This window comes from Ochotona curzoniae, unplaced genomic scaffold (genome assembly GCF_017591425.1).
Source record: "Ochotona curzoniae isolate NIBS_2020 unplaced genomic scaffold, NIBS_Ocur_1.0 contig_1274, whole genome shotgun sequence".
In the NCBI taxonomy this organism is placed as follows: Eukaryota; Metazoa; Chordata; class Mammalia; order Lagomorpha; family Ochotonidae; genus Ochotona; species Ochotona curzoniae.
In genome coordinates this window covers 577478-598817 of record NW_024465023.1, presented here as the reverse complement: position 1 = coordinate 598817, position 21340 = coordinate 577478, and the positions used below count along the sequence as shown (strand labels likewise).

Genomic DNA, 21340 nt, shown 5'->3' with positions numbered 1-21340 from the left:
ATTCAGTCAGTTGGTCAAGTCTCATTGAGAATGTACCATGTGCTAAGCATTCTTTAGGGGCCAGACACACAACAGTCAATAGAACGGAGCAGCCCATATTTCCAGGGGGCTCATGTCTAGTGCAAGAACCATGAGCAGCAGTTCATTAAGGAAGTCTGAAAAATAATTTGCAGAAATGTCTCTAATATTTTGGTTTGGAAGCTAGAATTTGGGGAAGGGCAAAGGGTCCTTCAGAAAAAAATGAAACAAGTGTAAATTACAGCCTGACTGTAAATAAAGGTCACAGATGAATTCTGAATGGTTTACTCACCTCTCAGGATGAAGTACACAGTCATTTGAGAAACAAAGATAAATATAGGAACAGTAGCCTAACAACCTGGCCAGATCAATTAATTGCACACTCTGCTAACTCACTTCCTTTCCCACACGGGGATGTCTATTGACTTCTATCTGGTGACATGGCCAAAGGCGGCGGTCTAGCTGTGGAAACGCTTGCACCCAATCTTTCCGAATTTCCATCCCTTCTTGGAATTTAAAGCAGTCAAGGGCAGCTGGGAAGAGTGGTTTCCTCTAGGTAAAAATGTCACCGATTTTATTTACTTGTTCTATTCATTTACTTCCTTTGCTGTGGGTCCTGAATGTTTGTTTGGCTCTGGATTTTCTAGGTCTTTAGTGAAATTCTGCCTTTTGGCTACCCATTACAGCAATTGTGATGTAAGTGACTGGAATTCTAGTTCGCATTATCACCTTCAGCAGGGAGCCCTGTAGGGATCGCCATGCCAGCTCTTAGCAGGCAACAGTTAAAGGGGCACAACGTGGGGCAAGAGGACTTCAGCACCCCACAGGATTTTTCACTTGTGGTGACATTTTTAGAACAAGAAAGAACCTGGTAATATTGAGAGAGAGAGAGAGAGAGAGAGAGATCCGAGTTGTGGCTAAATTCTAAGAATTCATTAGATGCACAGCTTAAACACCATCTATATACTTCTTATTCCCAATGGTAGTCAGGATATCTCCTGTCTTTTTGAGATGGATATTTCACTGCCAATGTGACCCTCTATATTCAAAATATCTGATAGTCTTGTTGAACTTAACCCTTCCAGAGCTGCTCTTCTGATGAACCCTTCAAACCAGCAAATCTGCTTGTTGGCTAATAACGACTCCATGCTCCTAGTCGCTCAGGCCAGGCTGTGGAACCAGCCTCTCCTCTCATGTCTCCTCACACCCAGGGCTCAGTCCTCCAGGACGTAAGATTAACTCTAACTTCAAAATGAATCCCAAGCTGGGCCACTTTGCCAATATCTGCACTGCTACCTGCTGGGAAAATGTCCATCAGCTGGGACACTGCACTGGCCTCGTGTTCCCCCTTCCCCCACTTCCTCTGTCTGCAGCCTGTTCTCTATTGAGTGGCCAAAGGGAATCTCTCAAATAAGTCAAATCGTGTGTGTCTCTGATCTGAATGCTCCAGTGCACCTGCTTCCTTTCTGGTTCCCTAGTTCTATCTGTTAACATCATCTAGTCATGAGTCCACCTCGTCTTACTGCTCCTAGAAACCCAGCTTGCTATTCTTTCGGTATTCTGAGTATCTTCTGCCCCAGGGCCTTTGCATCAGCCACAGTCCTTGCTTGGCACACTGATCCAGATATCTGCTTGGCTTATTTCCTCATCTCCAGTCTCTGCTTAAAGCAGTGTCTTCCTAATAAGCTCCACTCTGACCACCACCCTGCATCACCCTATGGCATCACCACCCACCCACCCAGCACTCCCAAGCTCCCTCGCCCTGATTTTCTTTTCCCCATAGCCCTTATCTCCTCCTAACACAATGTGTAATTTCCTTATTCAGTGCTTTCAGGCCTGTCTCACCTCACTAAAGAGTGAGCTCAGAAGGGCTCCAACACTTGTGCTTGCACCCGGAGCTTTCCCATCTGTGCCTTTATTGAGGCTTCACTCATCACCTCCTGCACTGTTTCCTTCTGGTGCTGATCTAATCGACCTAGAGCTGGGGATCGGATGTGGCCACTCACACTTACTGGAACTGAATACTAATGTGGGAGAGGGAACTGGCAGTGGACATGCAAAGGGTTGTTGTTTCGTTTGTTACGACCTTTCTGTTACTGGCACAGCTCAGTGGGTTCGTTCCTGAGCTTAGTATAGAAGTAAAAAACCTGGAATCAGATGCAGAGAAGCTTTATTTGTGAGGTGACCAGGTGAACGAGAGTGAAGTGGAAAGCACCTCAGGAGAGAAAGCTGGGAGATGGGGTGCCTCTTGAAAGCAGAGGGGGAGAGACACCAAAGGAGGGAGGAAGGGTCTTGGGATTTAGGCCTTCCCTGACCCCTTCTTGTCTGGGCAGGAAGCTACGGGAACATGTTGGGAAATGGCTGATTCTTATGCCACGCATTTAGGGGTGTGGCCAAGATCTTAGCAGCCTTGGAAGTTCTCACTTTCTTAACACCTATGAAATCTGTAGACTTGACATTTTATCAGCTTTGCTCCCTCCCCGCACCTCCCCCCCACCAGCACCATTTTTGTAGTGGGACTTTGAGCACCACTTGCCTTTGTAAATAAAATTTGTTAGAACACAGCCACCATTTATTTATGTATGGTAATATTTTGAAATATTTATGAGATTAAGACACATGTTTCATTTGATGGAAAACAGTTTTTTGAAATCTATGCATATGGAGGATATTCAAAAAGTTCATGAAAATCACTCATGGAAAAACTGGATTTCAGGTTCTTGCACTAAAATAAATTTACCTTTTTTAAAAATTAGATTTATTTATTTGTTTGAAATACAGTGAGAGAGAGAGATCTTGTGTCCTTTAGTTCTGTTCTCAAATGGCAAATGGCTGTCAAACAAGATTTATGCATTTTTATTGCAAAGTCAGATATATGGAGAGGAGGAGAGGCAGAAGGAAGATCTTCCATCTGGTAATTCACTCCCCAAGTGACCAAGGTGCTGTGCCAATCCAAAGCCAGGAGCCAGAAACTTCCTCCAGGTCTCCCACGTGGGTGCAGTGTCCCAAGGCCTTGGGTCTTTTCCCACTGCTTTCCCAGGGCACAAGCAGGGAGGTGGATGGGAAGCAGGGCTGCCGGGATTAGAACCGGTACCCATATGGGATCCTGACGTGTTCAAAGCAAGGACTTTAGCTGCTAGGCTACTGCGCCGGGCCCTCTATGTCACTTTTAATGTTCATGTGTACTATCTCATTTGGCCTTGAAGCTTCCCAATGAGATGGAAAGGGTACGTTTAAACCCCACTGATTTATATGGAGTCCAAGGAAGTCTTTGGTCCTTCCGAATATACTGTCTCTTCAGAGCAGGTGTCTACAAATTAGACTTGCACCAACATGGATAGCCCGGCATCTATTTTTGTTTAGCCTGCGTGAAAAGGATGCAAATTACAAATTGTATAAATCATCCACATTTTCATTTTAACATCTGTAGTTAAGTTGCATGGAGATACAGTCTCACCCATTTATTTCAGTGTTCTCTATGGCTGCTTTCTTGCCACCAAAGCCAAGTGGAACGTGCTCCACAGAGCGCATCAGTGGTCCGCCAAGGTGGACGCACTTCCAGAGTTGCCTACTTTCTTCTAGAGGCAGTACGCCTGTGCTTTCTTAAGCCCTAGTGTTGAGACAAGAGGCCCACTGCCACATTTGCCCTCTGCTTCAGCAGCCTGCCAATGAATCAGACCTGCTACTGGCCTGTAGCAATTGGTCATTCTCCCGGGCAAGGTCCTGCACGTCTTCTCACTATAGTCCAGCAGCCCAGCTCTGGCCAACTGGTTTGCCCCTGCAGTGTGCTCTCTTCAGGCAGGCCCAAGATGGCTTGGTTCAGTCTCCACAGCAGGGCAAATAGCAGGCGATTTCCTTGGGGCCGGCCAGGCTGGAGCCCCGCCTCCTCCTCCCCGCTGAAGCTCAAGTTCACAGCAAGTGGAGCAGCAGGACAGGTCGGAGTGCCTGCTGGGGCCCGAGCCAACCTGGGCCGCACAGGCCTCCCGGGGCCCGCCCGACGGCCCCCCAACTGGCCAGGATGGGCCCTCGGTGCGCATGGGGCCCGAAGGGCAGCGAGGTGGGAAGGGCGGGGGAGCCGCGCGCACCAGGGGCGTTCCCGCAGCGCCGTCCCCGCCCACGCGCCTCCCGCGCCACGAACGGCTGAGTCACGCCCGGCGCCCCGCCCCGCGTCGGAGCTCCGCTGCCGCCGCCGCTGCCGCGTGAGTGCCTGCGGCCCCGCGCGGGTGGGCCGGGGGAGGGGGGCAGCAGCCAGCCACATCCCGCTGTACACAGTGACCTCTGAGCTGGTAGAGCTAGGCGATGTAGTCGGTGCCTCTTCTTCAGCTGTTGCCAGGACCCAGTTGATTCATTCTAGGTGTTGTCGCCGTGGGGTTACAACACTGCTTGCTCGTGTGTAGCTAGATAGCAGCTTGCAGTTGGAGTATTGGTGTCAATTCTGGAGCATCCCATCACTGCTGCCAGCTTGGTGCCATTTTAGGAGAGGCCTTGGCTACCAGGAAGGTATAGCTTGGTAGAGATGCAAACCTAGGCCATCTTCATCCAGAGACTGATGTTCAACAACTGATGTAAGCCTTCCAGCTTTGAAAGAACAAAAACTGTTTAGAAATACTAAATTTTTTCTTGAAAGTCAAAGTTACGTACACACAGGGAAAAACAGAGAAAGGTCCTCCATCTGCTGGCCCGTTCCCCAAATGGGCTGCAAAAGCCACAGATGGGATGGTGAGAAGCCAGGACCTTCCTCAGGGTGTCTCATGCGGGGGCAGCTGCTCCAGGTCCTGAGCATCCTCCGCTGCTTTCCCAGGCCAGCAGCAGGGAGCTGGGTCTGAAGTGGAGCAACCAGGACTGGAATTGGAGTCCAAATGGGATACCGTTGCTGCAGGCAGAGGGCCAGCTTGCTATGCCATTAGATGATCAATCATCTACTAATTATTTTAAAGGGGGCAGAGAGAGAGAGAAAGAGAGAGAATGAGAGACTCTGACCAGCTTCCATCTGCTGGTTCACTTTCCACACGGCCACAGTGGGCCCAGGCAGAGGGAACTCCATCTGGGCCTGTTCCGTGCCCAACTCCCCACCCCCACCCTGGGAGACAGGAGCTCAGTTTCTTGAGCCAGCACCTGCTGCCTCACCAGGTGTACATTGGCAGTTAGTTGGGATTCTGACATGGCATGTGGGCATCTTGTTGCCTGGCCAAATGCCTACCTTGAGGGGTCTGCTTTTCTTAAAACAGCTCTCTTGGCTCCCGCAGGGCTATTGGCGGGAAGTGATTCTGTTTTGCTCGAAGAAGAGACTTAGCAGGTCAGGGCTACTGTGTGCCATTGGCTTAGAGTTTCAACTGTCTGAAGAGGAAATGGGGGACAGGAGGGCCCTGAAATGCAGGCTGCATTGTCAAGGGAAGTCCGTCTGTAGTTGTCTGTACACTAGGAGATGTCATGGCAAAGCTCAAAGGTTCCTTAGCCGAAAAGTTGGCCTTGAGCTTTTGGGCTAGAAGATGCCTTTCAATGACAGCCTTCTCAGAATGTTCTGGTACGAGTCACCAACTTGAGTGTGCTCTGTGCTCACTGTGGTGACACACAGATCTCCCAGCCATGGCCCTCATCGGTGACACTTACCCTATGGGGTGCTACTGGAGGCTGGGGCTGTGGGGAGGTCCAGAATGTTCAGTTAGGTGGAGCAGATACAGTGCTCACTGAAGGGCAGGTGTCCAACAGAGTGTGAGTTGCCGACCCTTGTGGGAAGGTGGCTCCCAGATCACGTGAGGAAACAATTTTCAATAGTGAGTGGGGTACCAGGTGCTCACCAGTACTCGGCTTCACTGTTGTTCAGCATCACTGTTGTTATGTGAAGGTACCAAAGGCGGGCCCTTTGCGCAGGGAGCAGTCAGGGAACGGCAGCTGTGACTATCTGGGGTAGATCTCACTTTGATGTTTATTTTTTAGTCCTTGGGTTCCCATCTCTGTCATTTATTTTTGTTTTATTCCCCTTTTGTCCTCCATCGTCTACAGCTCAGCGTCATAACACTCTTTGGACTTTAACATGGCATCCTCCAAGAAGGTTACCTTCTCGGTGCTCAGCTGGGAGCAGCCAGAGGGAGTTGGAGCGCGCGTGCGCAGAAGCATTGGCAGGCCTGAGGTATGCTGCAGGTTGGGGGAGTCTGCTATTCTCTCTTGGCGGACATGGCTGGTGATCTGGGGGGTTGGGACCGAGGTTCGGGCAGCAGGTGCAGCTGAGCTTGCAGACCTGTGTGCAGCTCTCTCCCAGCCTCATCCCACCTCGGCCCGGCTTGCTGTCTGCCTCAGCATGCGCAGTGTCAGTGATGCCCATTCTGCAGTTTGTATGCCCACAGTTCACAGCATAGCGAGCCACTACGTGAACTATTCCTGGTTCCTACGAGAGAATATGATGGGTGAGGCCTGTTCTTAGAATTGTATTTATAAATTACATTGAATCTGTTTAAAAAAACTAATTTGAATGAAAAAAAATCAGAGCACAGAGTTATTTATTCTAAACAATTCCCACGATTTAAAATATGCAATTCTATGGAAGCCAAAGGAAACGTCCTCTCTTCCCAGCTGCTAATCAGGAGTGGCTGCTGCTACCCAGTGTGACCAGGGCAGTGTTGAAAGCACAGATTTCCTGCCAGGGATTTATCCTTATAGACCTCAGTGAGGTGATAAACTTGGACTGGAAAAATGTTACATCACCAGTTTAACCCCTAATAAACTTTTGCCTCAATTTTTAAAACTGGTTTTCATGTGTATGTAGTTTTGTATTTTAAGTGTAAAATTTATATTGAAAGCATTCTAAGTGTACGGTTTAGTGGCCTTGAATTTGTTAGAGTGCAACCCTAACCACCACTGTAGACCGACCTTTAACGTGCGCTTGAGCTGTGTGTGCTGTCAGTGAGCAGTGGATTGTGCTGTGGAGAGGTGTACACCTCACAGCTTTGAGATTAGGGAGTTAAGACAACTGCTACCAGCTCTTGCTAGCTATTAAGTCACTAGCTTATGAACGGATTTTTCTTTAATTCTGTTAAGCACATTTAAGGAGAATTTTTTTTTCCTTGTTAATCCTGTGTGTTTTATGTTATGTGTATAAGAACAATGTTTGGAGAAGGAGTTGGTAGGTTTTTGCCAGTCTGTGAAAGGGGTTCACAGAACCAAATTCAGAAGATGTGTCCTTGACAGATGGACCAATTAAAGTACTAGCCACCCTTGACATATAGTAATGACTTACCCACAGGTGTCTTTGGGGTCTTCCCCGTTGCTGATGTTAGCCAGTAGACTATGACATCGTCCCACCTGCACGCGCCTAGTACCCCCTGTGCACTTAGTCATTAGAATAAGCCTGTTTTCCTGAATGCTTTGGAAAATAATGTTTGCCAGAGCCTAGGTGGCATTTTGAAGTAAGCAGGCAGAAATGATGGAGGCACATGCAGAGAGCTTGGTGGGGCTGCTCACAGGCTGCTGGCATTGGGTTCAAGTAAAAGAACAGTACAGTATCTCCCTCACACGTAAAACCTGAAACAGCAGTAGCGGAGAGAACAGTAGCTCCCAGGAGCAGAGGAGGCAGGAGAGATGCTGTACAAAGCATACACAATGTGACAGCTATGTTATTTTCCATTATGGGAGCATTCTGTTTTGCTCTTCTGTAGAACCTTGCCTTTGACCATTCACAGTCTTACATTTTTTCACACTGCCACCTTGCCAGAAAGGCAGGCCTCTCACCTTCCCATCCTGAGAGAGTGCAAGCATTTGTCTCAGAATTTCATTTATAAATCTTTCAGTTCATGGATCTATAAGAAAAGTTTAATCGAAATAGATGCAATGTCATTATCATAATTAAAAATTGAAAGAATATCTTGATATCATGAAATAGCCTTGATGATGCTTGGTCTTCACTGCTTTGGCCTCTGTAGATGGTCCTTACCATTTTCAAAGTCTGCAGATACTGAGCAGGGTAGAGGGGCATGGAGTCATGGCTCCAGCCCAGGCCAGGCTGCAGCCAGATCTGTCTGGGCTTCGGGGCAGTAGAACTCTTTCCCCTTCTCCTGGGTTCTGCCTGGCACCCGGCAGTCTAATGTGAAGGGCCTTTTCTGCAGCTGTGTAGGCCTGGGGTAGTTGGCCTGACTCCAGGCTGCTACCACAGGTAAGACTGCCTTTGTGTTGGCCAGGATGCACTTCCACTGTGTGTGACAGAATGCATCTGCCCAAAGCAACGGCCAGAGGAAGTATTTGGATTTCTCTTTGCACAGCCCCTGACGAGGCAGTCTGAGTTGGACCTACAGGCACCATACTTGCCAGAGACACACACACTCTTTCTGTGCCTGGGGTTATAATTCTTTGAATTTTCCTAGCATTACTGCAAGTTATTCACATGCACTCTCTCTGTCTCTCTCTGCCCTCCCCTGCCTCTCAGCCTCTGCCCTCCCCCCCACCCCCGTTTGCATCTCTATCTCCGGAGCAGGATTGCACACTACAGAGCACGGCGCCCATGAGTGCCGTGGGAAGACTGTGCCCCCTTTGCTGACTTAGCCATGTTCTGTGCTTTGACCAGTTAGTTGAGCACGATTAGTGATTGCACACAATTCTTTTGGCTTGTTTTTGCTCTTGCCCTTATTTTAAAAGAATAGCATGACCTTGAAGACTTTCCAATAAAAATAAATGAGAATATAATCACACAACAGGAGTTGGAGGACCATCTATCTCCTTGGCAATCAGGAGAGAGTAATGTTTCCTCAAAGCTGTCCTTGAGGCCCAGAGAGGGAAAGTAGGTGGCAGAAAGAGCTGTTAGAGCTGCTCTTTATTTTTAGCTTGTAAGACCACCTTGTACCACTTGCAAAGCCGAGGCACCCCAAGCCCAAAGGGTGTGGGTATCTTTGACCTTAGGGAGAATGAACACGGCAGAGTGGAGGTGCCTGGCATCATGTGGAGGGGTGGGCACAAGCTTGTGCAGGCACAGTTCAGAAACACATGAGGGTAGCAGGGTCTCAGCTCCTTCTAGGATCAGAGGTCTTGGCACTAACATTTGAGAAAGGTTAACTGGAGCATTTGCACATACTCTGTTGTTTTGGCTGTGACCATGACTAGTTGCAGCTTACTGAACTGTGGACTGCTCAGGCTTGTGCCCACTCCTCCTATACATGATGACAGATCCACTCTACCTTCAACTTAAGTCCTGCATCTATTTCAAGAGCCAGGTCAAGGGGCCGGCATTGGGCATAGTAGGTAGAACTACCTCCGTGACACCAGCATCCCATGTGGGTTCTGGTTTGTGTCCTGGCTTCTCCACTTGGGATCTAGCTCTCGGCTAACGGCTTGGGGAAAGCAGTAGAGGATGGCCCAAATGCTCGGACGCCTGATACTCAGAGAGGAGACCCACTTGAAACTCCAGACCTTACCCTAGCCCTTTTGGGGAGTGAACCAGTGAATATGAGATCTTTCTCTCTCTTTCACTCACTCAATCTTACTGTCTTTCTAATTCTGACTTTCAAATAAACAAATAAATCTTTACAAACAGCCAGGTCAAGTATGAGTCCTTGGTGTTTTCCCTGCTACCACCCCACTCAGAGCATTTATCGTGATATATAATAAACTTTGTGGTGTGTTCCCCTTGAGATTATGGATGTGTTTAGAGTACAGATAATATCTTGTTTGCACTTTACTGTTTCTGTCTAGATCATAAATGGTTGTCCTAATGTTAACTCTCTTGCATACTCAGTGAACCTCCATGTGTGTTTAAGGGCCTGACTGAAGGTGATTTTCGTTGCAAGAATTTTCCCATTGGCTATGTAATTTTCTATGAGTTCTGCCAGGTTTTTCCATCAATGTTATGCCTGGTAACATAGCTTCAAAAGCTTGTCTAAGCTGTTGGGTTTTATTTTTGTTTCAGTTAAAAAATCTGGATCCCTTTTTACTGCTTGATGAATTCAAAGGTGGTAGACCAGGTGGATTTCCTGATCACCCTCACCGAGGTTTTGAAACAGTGAGTATAATAAGTTGGCTGTAGAAGTGGGTATATTACAACTTGCTTCTGACTTGTAATAGAATGTTCAAGTTTAAAGGCAATGCATAATAGGCTAAAATTAATTTATAAGTTGCTGATATAGGCTATCTACTATAATAGCATATCTGTTTTCCAAGTATTGTATTTGAGTTGGAATATTGGATGTTTTTAAATATTTTTTTTCCAATTTGTGGCCCCTGGAGATATTCCTTTTTGAGCTATTAATAAGGATAAGAATTGACTGGTCAGATTATTATTTTTAAGACATTTATTTATTTTTATTGGAAAGTCAGATTTACAAAGTGAAAGAAAGACAGAGAAAGATCTTCCATCTTCTGGTTTACTCTCCAAGTGCCACAATGCCTGGAGTTTAGCTGATCCAAAGCCAGGAGACAGGAGCTTCTTCCAGGTCTCCCACATGCATGCAGTTCCCAAGGCTTTGGGCTGTCCTCGACTGCTTTCCCAGGTCACAGGCAGGGAGCTGGATGGGAAGCAGGGCTGCTGGGATTAGAACCGGCGCCCATATGGGGTCCCAGTACAAGCAAGGTGAGGATTAGCCTCTAGGCTACTGTGCCAGGTCCAGAATAGTTTCAAAATTTAAAAAAAATTGACTAAAACTGTAAAACTGTTGAAGAGATCATTAAGATTATTTTATGTAGGAACCCTGTTTCTATGTGAGACTATTGAGAAATATTTAACCTCATATAATCTAATACCATACTCTCCTGAAGGTTTATAGTCAATTGTGGGGAATTGTAGAATTAAGGCAGTGAGTGATGACATGGCCACAGACTCAGTGATTCAGCAGTCTGTAAGGAAGCTTAGAGACCTGCTGAGTGCTGGTGAGCAGTGTGAGTAGCGTGCTGCTGCGCCGCTCCAGGGACTCCCCCACACGTTCAAAGACTCTGCCAAAGCCCAGAGGCAGTGCCTCCTGAGCTAGCAAGTGCAGCCAAGTGCCCATTGCACCAACTGGCCCTGCCATGGGGATGTGTGAGGGAATCCATTTTTCACCAAGAGTACCCACACAATATCTTTACTTAACTTTTGAAATCCATACCATTTTGACAAGTGAAAACAAATACCTCATCCTGGTGTTGATTGATGTCTCTCTTATCTGAGGGAAGTTAACTTTCGAACACTTGCGCACCAGGTTTATTGGCATCTTTAGCTATCCCCTCCCCCCGTGGTGGTACGTTATGGATAGCATGTGAATGCTAAGTCTTTTTTGTTTGGAATCTGAGTTTATTGTTCTTGATGTTGTTTGATAATAAACTTAGGTACAAACCAATAGATGGGTGAGTTTTTTTTTTTAAACAGCGAGTAGTGCAAGTACAATAGGCCATGTCACTCAAGGGGATTTTCTTATGCCTAGAGTAATACCAGCAATAACATCACCAGTCTCATGTGGCATTGCCCTTCCCTACCGCCCAGCTGTGGCATCAGGTCAGCATTTCAACATCCCTGAGTGATTGACACGCACATTAAATGTGAGAAATGTGGGTTCAGAGAGCCTTGAGATAGAAATATTGAACTTCTGTAAGACAAATCAGAGTGACAACCTAGTTCTGCAGAGCCAGTGGCAATCATTGTGCTCGGCTGAACTGAAATCTGGCTAGCTGATTAGACTTCTGTTAGACTTGCCTGGAAACAGAGGAAGAAAGCCTGGCCCTGGGGAAAGGAGGCAGAGCTGTGCACAAAACCCAGCAGCCAGGGCCCTTGGGGTTCCCTGCCAGGAGTCCATACTGTGGGCACAGGGGGGTACTGTCTGCCAAGGCTCTGTGGCCTTGCTCTGCCCTGCTCTGGTGAGGCCTCTCGCCACCATTTGTTGAAGTCATCAGAAACAATGAATGCTCTGAAACATGGTCGAGCCTTGCCAAATTACAGTTTAGCTCACAAAACAGAGCTACTTACCGTTCACACCCCATTGGTGAAGCCCCCACCTTCACCAGCACTAAGAAACGTGTTTTGTGTTGTTCAGAACTACCCTTCAGGGATAGACTTGAGACCTTTCAGGTTTTTAGGACTGGGCATGCCATGGGCCAGGGAAACTTCTAGGCCAGGCGGAAGGCATGACTCTTCCTGTTTACTGACACTCGCACCCTGTTAACAGTTAACTCTCAGGCCTGCTTTGCCAGGACATTTTAGAATGCTTTTGTCCATTCTGTTCGTGATTGGGCTGAGAAGTGTTTTTAAAGGTTTTCTGCTGCGAGTCCCAGCAGGTTCTTTGATTTTGTTCGGGAGAACAAGCCTGTGCTGTTTCCAAGGGTGTGCCCATCAGGAAGACCACTTTCCTATTGGTTGGTCAGAAGCCAGCAGCACTTGCCAGCAGTGCCTGAACAATAGCCCAGAGAGGAAGGGAAAGGTCGTGGTGATTCACGCCTCAAGCTTGGGAGCAGATTCCAAGCTCCCATCTACACCTCAGCCTGTTTCTTGTCGCCTGCGGTGCGCCTCCTCCTGAAGGCAGAGCATCAGGACTGACTGGCAGGAGGCTTGATGCCATTTGGCGTCCATTTGGGGAAGAAAGAAAACACCATAGGAAACGTGCACATCGTCATGACCTTCCGTGGTTAAATGAGGTTTTTTTTTAAAGATTTATTTTTGTTATTTTTTTCATTGGAAAGGCGGATATACAGAGAGGAAGATCTTCCGTCCGATGATCCACTCCCCAAGTGAGCGCAACGGCCGATGCTATGCCAATCCGAAGCCAGGAGCCTCTTCCGGGTCTCCCACGTGGGTGCAGGGTCCCAAGGCTTTGGGCCGTCCTCGACTGCTTTCCCGGGCCACAGGCAGGGAGCTGGAAGGGAAGTGGGGCTGCTGGGATAGAACCGGCGCCCATATGGGATCCCGGGCATGCAAGGCGAGGACCTTTAACCACTTGTGCCACCGCGCCGGGCCCTAAATGTTTGGTTTTCAACGATTACTGCCAGTGTCTGTTGCTCTCTCTTGAGGAAGATTTTACCCACCTGAGTTGTGGTAGGGGAATGGCTGGTAGTCACAGCCGCAGGGTGCTACTGCCATCTAGCGGCTGTAAGCCTGCCATGGTTAACAATCCTTCAACTCACAGGCCAAAGAATTAAACCCTGGCCTTGGTCAACAAGCATGGATCCCATGTGAGAAGCAACAGGTTAACCACATTTTCTTTGAAAGCAATGCAAATAAATTCAGACATAATTTCTCCACTCACTCCACACAATTAGAATCTGTGTCTTAAAGACTACTTTCCTAAGAGAAGGGGAGACAAAGGTGGAGGGAGAGGTACCAGTGTATTCTTAGATTTATATCTATGACCTACATTAAATCTGTTCTTTATATTAATAGAAACTAACAAAAATTAAAGACCATATTCCTAGGACTATATATATATTTTAAAAAAACATTTTATTTGAAAGGCAGATTTATAGAGAGAGGAGAGATAGAGCAATATCTTCCATCTGCTGATTCACCTTCCACATGGCCTCAATGGCCAGATCTGAATTGATATGAAGCCAGGATCCGGGAGTCTCCGCTGGGTCTCCCATGTAGGTGCAGAGTACCATTGTCTACTGCTTTCCCAGGCTACAAGCAGGAATCTGGATTGGAAATAGAGCAGCCAGGACTAGAATTGGTATCTGTATGAAATGCTGGCACTATAGTCAGAAGCTTAACCTGTTATACCACAATGCTGGCCCTCATAGAGTTCTTAAGTAGAAAAATTTGGGGTGAAGAGGAGTTGATGCGGGAGTTAGAATCACAGTGCTTCAAAGTGCTACAGCCCCTATGAAAATGCCCAGATTCCAGTCCAGGCTCTTCTCCCGATTCCAGCTTCTTTGTGATGTGCACCCCAGGAGGCAGCAGGTGATGGCCTAGATCCTTTGGTTTTCGGCATCCGGCATCCGTTATTGAGTTCCTGGCTCCCAGTTTGCCCTGGCCCAGCCCTTGCCGTTGCTGGTGCTTGGGGAATGAACTAGCAGATGGAGGCCCCTGTTTATCTCTCTATATATTAAACTAAATTTTAAAAATAAATCAGGAAAGGGAAAGGATGAAATTATGACTGCAAACCAGTCATTAAAACATTATGTCATCTCCAGCTGTAGTTAATGACCTAGGTTACATTGTACCTAGGCAAGTGTTACACTGTTGGGAGAAAAGCAGCCAATTGCTGGTGGGCATCCTGGGCCTGGTTTTGCTGAATTTGTGTTAACAATATTATTGTGCTATCATAGTCACCTATTCTGTTTTTTTAAAAAAAAGATATATAGGGGACAGACACTGGTACACCAACAGACAGGGTCTGGGGACCTGCACACGAGTGTGCATGGGCCCTGGGTAGGCAGGCAGGGCCCCAGGCTGGCGTGGCAACCACCAGAGGACCGGGCATCGAGAGCTATGGATTGCTCAGGGAGGAGGGTCTGCATATGTGTGGGAGGAAGGATTGCTGAGGGATGTTGTGACAAGTGAAGCGTGACTTCTAGAGGACTCCCACCAACCTGGTTACTGCACTTGCAGGTAAATGAAGGGGCTGACTCTGGTTTAGAGAAGGGAAACCAGAGGACCTTTCAGGACCAAATATACCCGCCCACAGGAAGACCTGAGCTGGAATTGTTGGTATCAACCACCAGCTACTGGTACATACAAAACTATGCCTGGGTGGGGGCTACCTGGCAGGGCTCGACCATAATATCTGCCAGTTGGCACAGGAGGGTGGATCATGCTCGGCTAGCCCATGATACTAACCAGCATGTGAGAGAACTGGGTCTGGGAGCAGAGTCTCTGGTTTGCTCAAGGGCCAGAGTGGTGATATGCTGAGCTAGGTATGACCATGGAGCTCACCAAACACTCTTCCACAAATCTTCAGTCCTATTAGTAATGTCCTTCAGAATTTAAGCAACCAATAGACTTAAAAGTGGGCTTTTTCCAGGGCCCCATGTGGGTGCAGGGCCCCAATGGTCTGGGCTGTGCTCTGTTGCCTTTCCCAGGCGCATCAGCGGAAAGCGGAATCAGAGGTGGAGTAGCAGGGACTCAAACTGATGACCACGTATTTTTAGAAGTATTCTCGTATACCTGGTTGGGTGAGATCTAATTGTAGTAAAACAGTAGACAGCATCATTTGGGTCAGCAGAGGGCTCTCTTAAGCAACAGTAGTTCTAACTACCCACTTCCTTGCTGAATGCAGACAGAATTTTGCAGATGGGAAATTTGAACAATCATAAAAGTTGGCAACCAACCCACTCCATGAGGTCCCTTCAATATATCATGAGAGTGACCCAGTGGATGGAAGATCTTCATCTCTCCTTCTCTCTGTAAATCTGCCTTTCCAATTCTATGAATAAATCTTTTAAAAATGAGGGAAGGGAACCCCTTGACCATGGTTTTACAGATGGAGGTAGAGCAAGTTAGGAAGCCAGGCTACCTGAGTGCGTGAGGAGCCAGGGATGGTTTGGCTGAAGAGTCACTATAAACTTGAATTTTGATCTGGGTTTGAAGAGGAAGTAGTAATTCCTGGCTCTGGGGTTCTAGAAGCAGCTGGTAAGTCTGAAGGAGCTTGTACTTGAGCTCACAATGTAGTTAGGTGCAAGGATACAATTATACAGAACCTGCTGTGTGTCAGAAACATCAGAAAGAATGGAAATTGAGTAGGTTTGGGAGATTTTGAAAGTGAAACAATGTAAAAATTGAAGAGGAAAATAAGTGAGCTGTTCTTTTTGTTGTTAAAACACTGTGAGTGTAGCTCCCCACAGTACAACCAAAAAAGGCTCCCTTGATCACCTCCTCTCTGGACCCTGGGACTTGGAATCCCTCCACCCACCTCACTCCCTCCTCTGGGGATCACACCTGGCAAATGCTGAGCCCGGGGTTCCAACCTGGTTCCTGAGCCCCAGGAGTGGGGGAGGCGCAGCAGGAGTTCCTGAAGTGTGGCACCTTTGCAGGCTGTCACAGGGAAATGGCAAGCCCAGATCCAGCAGAGTTTGAACTAGCTTGGATTTGTCCATTGAGTAGGAGCCAAGATATTCTTTTCTTCCCGTTTTGTTAAAACTACCTTTGGTGGTCGTGAAGGTGTGTGTGTGCGGTCAGCAGTGGCTGAGTCACTTCCACGGGTCCATTGTTCAGATTGCTCAGTGATTGCTCAAGTTAGTCAGATGTTTTTGCAAAATAACTTGGGGCTGTAACTATGGACTCGGACATTGTGTCTCTGTCCTCCAAGCCCGGTTAGCAGCTTCTATTGTGCAACATGCGCCTTGCTGGTGGCGCTCACTAGCCACAACCTCAATGCATCTTTTTGTTTTGTTTTCCTCTTTTTCTGCTCAGCTCTTCTTAGAGGAAAAGAGCCACAATTTGTAGCAAAAATAAAGGAAAACATCATTTGTTTTCAAGAATATAAACTTTTTGCTTTAAAGAGTAAGTCGGGTCTTATTTCCATTTATTTCCACTAGCTGAGGTATTCACCCTCTTTCTAAATATACAGCAGTAAGAAACAGTAAGCACTTTATCTCCTCTGTTGTAATTCTTCACAATGAAGCAATAGCTTCCTAAGGTGTGTCTTTCCTGGGTCTCACAGGGCAGGGGCCACTTCTCTTGCATCGCTGTTCTAGGTTTCTGTCCTCCTCCTCTGCCAAACACAAACGCCCAAAGAATTACAAACTGACAAGAAAGCAAAATTATTTAGTAAAGACTTCATGGAAGGGACTAGAAGGAACAAAGAAGGAAGTAGGAACAAGAAGCACATCAAATGCTTAAAAAAAACACACCTGTTTCAGATTACAAATTTTTACTTAATTAGACACATGCAGCTCTTGAATTTGAACATAGCACTCAAAATTTGTCAGCCACCCATGGCAGTTCTGCAGGTGTTTGCTATTATGGAGTGCCCTATCAGGCATCTGGATTGTGTCAAATCTCAGAAGTACTCTGAGTTAAAAAAAATAAAAGAAAAATAAAACTATAAACATAAATTAATATGCAAGCTCTCAGTCTAGAATTTATAGTACTCAGCGAAAAAAATTAACAAATTGGATATTGTAATAAACAAAAGCTCAGTGGTTTCCAGTTTGCCCAGCCCAAAGGTTGAAAAGTATGGGTTTACTTTCAGTAGTGAAAGGTAGGCACTATACTTCAGAGAAGCCGAACTTGTGTAATTTGGTTTTCACAGAGTTTAGGTTGGGGAAAATGATGCTTAGTTCTCCATGAGCAGGAAAAAAAGAGAATCCCCACACTGTCAGAGTAGGCAGGGAAGGGTGAGCGCCATCTCCCCAGTCTCTTAGAAAGCCTGTTGAAGTCACTCCCTAAAACATTTCAAAATAGTCCCTCGTGATGTCCGTTTGTGTTTTCTTCTTTAAGTGAATCATACTTCATCCCAATTGCTTTGTGGAGTTCCCTCACGTACTGTTAGATTGCTAGCAGCTTGGAAGTGGCTAGGTTTTGACAGCTAACCAATAAATGGGGATGGAAAGAGTATGATTTGAAAGGGACTCCTTTGAGAATCCAGAGTGTATAATGTAATGTTTGTGTATACACTGCAAAATGGTTGTCACCAGGCGTATCGATTTGTGTGTGATAAGACTAGATGATCTACTCTTAGCAAGGGCCAAATAGATAGATAGATAGATATAGATATGGATATATTTCGTGTTGTTTATTTGAAAGGCATACAGACATGTACACATATGTACAGACACACACACAAAAAGAGAGGATATTTTATCTGCTAGTTCACTTCCCGGTGCCTGCAATAGCAGGGACTGCGCCAAGCCAAAGACAGGAACTGGAACTCTATCCAGGTCTCCCCCATGGGTGGCTAGGACCCAAGTACTTGCGGTATCACCTGCTGCTTCCCAGGGTGCATGTTAGCAGGAGTCAGGTTGAAAGTAGGGTAGACTTGAACCAGGCCCTCTGATGTGAGATGTGGGGGTCCTTGTGACATCTCAACTGCTGTGCCAAATGCCTGGTCTTAGAATATGTTACTATCAACTCTAGTCACCATCCTGTACATAAGGGTCCCACAAGTTATTCATCTTTTTTTTAAAAGATTTATTTATTCTTACTGGAAAGGAGAGGAGAGGCAAAAATATCTTCTTTCTGCTAGCTCACTCTCTTAGTGGCGACAACAGCCGGAGCTGAGCTGATCCAAAGTCAAGAGCCGGGAGCTTCCTCTGGGCCTCCCACATGGGTATAGGTCCCAAGGCTCTGGGCCGTCCTCTACTGCTTTCTCAGGCCATAAAGCCTCCACAGCCTGCCAGGGAGGTGTAGGGGAAGTGGAGCAGCCAGGACGTGAAGCAGCACCCGTATAGGATGCTGGCACTTGGATGTGGAGGATTAGCCGATGGGACTAACGTGGCCAACATCTCCCCATTTTCCATCACCAACTGATGGTAGCCATCATTCTACTGTCTGTTTCTATAAATGCTATTTGCAAGAGTTAGGTTAGGGAGTGTGTGTATAGACCCATGTGGACTTTCTCCTTTTCCTTATAAAGCCACCAGGGTTAGATCATGGAGCCCCACCCTCAGAACCTGGTTCAATCTAATGCTCACACGGACCTACTTTTCACCACTGCAAGTTGGTGTCCACCCTCTCAGTACCATGAAGACCAAACGCCTGCATTCCAAGGAACAGATATTCAAGTTGTAGCACGATTCTAACAGGAAGAAGTGATATCACATTGTGACTTTGATTTGTATTTCTCTGATGATTAGTAATGCTGAGCAATTTTTTTATACACTTGTTGGTTCAACCTGGGATAGGATAAGATATCTGTGAACCATGTATCAATATGGGATTAACATTCAAAATTTATAAGGAGGATAGACAATTGATAGAACCCCCCTCTATGCAAAACAAATAATTCGGTGGGTAAAGAGTCTACTTTTCATTCTGATTTTTAAAAGGTGTCCTACCTCCTGGAAGGGGGCAGCATGGCCCATGAAGACTTCTGTGGGCACGCTGGGACAATGAACCCAGGAGATCTGCAGGTATGTCCACTGCGGAGGACTTGCTCATGGTAGTAGTCTTGGATGTGCATGCTTGCTCAACCCATTTCCAGTGCATCCACTGTGCCTTCTCCATCTCTGACCTCTCCCTTTCTTTGGCCCCTTCCACTCAGCCTGGACACCTGCACAAGTCCCTCAGATTCTGCTCTCACACTGTTCCTGGTCCCCAGGTACATTTTAGCTCTCACTGCCTTGACTTCCTCATCTTGCATTTTGTCCTCCGTTCACTGATATGAAGGCTAGTCTCATTGTCACTCCTTGCAGACCTTCTCTGGAGCTGCGTCATAGTTGCCAAGGGCAGTGACTGCACTCTCCTTTCTGGACCTCTCTGCTGCGTTTTGAGAGAACTCGTTTTCAACTCACTTGTAGGGTCAGGTGTTGTCACTTAAAACAGAGTCTGCCTTTTAAATAAAAATAATCTTTTTGTAGAAGATATAAAAAGATATAAAAATATCTTTTTGTAGAAGATAAAAGACTCAGATCTCTCCACCATGCTAGTCTTTTCTAAGACGTGTTATAGTTCAATTCCCCAGGAATCACCTGCGTCTTTATCAATTTGGTAAGTCTGAACTGTTTGTTGGGTAGTTTCTGGAATTTTGTGCATGTGTGTATGTATGTGTGCAGGTAGACATGATGGCAGGGGGAGCTGAGCACGGAAGTGATGCCTGATGTCATATACACCGTCAGACTGCTGCCGTAGCTCTCCCTACCAGGTAGCTGCGCATTTGGATAAGGATCGTATCATGCATTTCCGTTTAGTGTTGCATGATCTCTTTGAGATAAGTATTACTTTTTATATTAACAATGAAGAAATCGAGATGAAATGGTGTTAAAACGAAAATGTTCATAGGCTCAGAACAAACAAATGGTGATTGTGGACATAGAACCCCTTTTTTCTCTCCCTTCAAATCCAATGAGTGGGCCATTTTAAGAAAGATGGGAAGGAGGGTCCTTCAAAAAAGTTTACAGAAAAATGAAATTGGAAGATAATTTTTTGGTGCCAAATTTTTTTTGAATTGCATGTGTAATTTTTGCATAATATACATATTCTGTGAACTTTTTCAAAATCTCCTGGTATTGTGAAACTAGGGTATATCTAAAAAAGGATAGCCACTGACTTCCCAAAGCTGTGTTAAACTGTTGATCCAGCAGAAAAATGCTGAAGAATGGGAAGCCCCTTGAGGAACAGCGATGCTCTCATCAGACAGCAAACATGCAGCAAGCTCAGAGTGTCTAGATCTGCTTAATGTCACATTTGAAAGAGGGCCAGCAAATTCTTTTCCATAATGTTTAGTAAATATCAGGCTTTTTCAGCTATATGCGTTCTGGTGAAACTACCCAATTCTGCTCTTATAGCACTAAAACAGCCAATTCTGCCCTTATAGCATGAAAGACAGTATGTCAGTGACGGGACTTTTCTCTGCTGAGAGCTCTTCTCCAGCCCACAGCAGTCCTGCTTTGCTGGGGATCTAACACTCGCAGGAAAACTTGGACAGTGAAAGGTGGAAATTGGAGCCTAAATGCCCCAGCTTCCCTCCTTCTCTCTGCAACACTTCTAAAGTGCATGCGGTTCCCAGCAGCACTGGGCCCTAGGGTCCTTGGAGGTAAGCTGCTGTGAATAGCCCTCTCGGACTTTCCCCCTTGACCCCTTTGCTCCGCTCCCTCCCCTGTGCTTTCTGCATCACTTTCCCAATAAGTCACCTGCAGGCAGGTCCCTGTCTCAGAAGCTTCTGTGGGGAAGCTCAAGGCAAGGCAGGCGGCAAGCATGTGCATATGTTGAGTCCCAGGCTTGGAGGTTAGTGTCTGAGGCTCACCACCAGGGTGCTTGCCTGCCCTGGAGTGACAGTGTCCTTGGTCTGACAATTGCAGTGGATGACGGCGGGTCGGGGCATTCTGCATGCGGAGATGCCTTGCTCGGAGGAGCCGGCCCATGGCCTGCAGCTGTGGGTGAACCTGAAGAGCTCTGAGAAGATGGTGGAGCCTCAGTACCAAGAACTGAAAAGTGAAGCCATCCCAAAGCCCAGTAAGGATGGTGTGACCGTGGCTGTCATTTCCGGAGAAGCGCTGGGAATAAAGGTCAGGCATATTGTCATGTGTCTCTGAAAGCTGAGGTTGTACAGTGACGTAAGGCTGGCTCTGTCAGGGCGAACAGCTTTCGCTGGCTGTCATCATTCGTGTCCTCTGGAATGGACTTGCTTCATAGTTGTGAGAATAACTACAACTGAAGGGACCCCACAGAGGTCTTTTTGGAATGGAAACTCATGCAGTTAGGTTAAAGGAAGCTGCAGGGAAGAATTTGGACAAAAAGCAACTTCACAGACATGTTTCCGTATCTTAAATATTTAGCCTAATTCTT

At 46.7% G+C, this 21340-nt stretch overlaps 1 protein-coding gene across 2 annotated transcripts in view; it reads left to right on the top strand.

Moving 5' to 3' along the window:
* The window catches only part of PIR (pirin), a 72701-nt gene that overhangs the window by 13121 nt on the left and 38240 nt on the right, over positions 1 to 21340 (top strand). The window contains exons 1-5 of one of the 2 annotated variants that reach the window (XM_040997445.1): positions 4075 to 4217; positions 6022 to 6148; positions 9908 to 10000; positions 18883 to 18966; positions 20854 to 21060. In XM_040997445.1, the coding sequence (XP_040853379.1) occupies positions 6053 to 6148; positions 9908 to 10000; positions 18883 to 18966; positions 20854 to 21060 (480 nt within the window). In that variant the 5' untranslated portion in view covers positions 4075 to 4217; positions 6022 to 6052. Of the gene's footprint in view, positions 1 to 4074; positions 4218 to 6021; positions 6149 to 9907; positions 10001 to 18882; positions 18967 to 20853; positions 21061 to 21340 lie in introns of those variants that run through there. The other variant, XM_040997452.1, reaches the window with a different exon arrangement.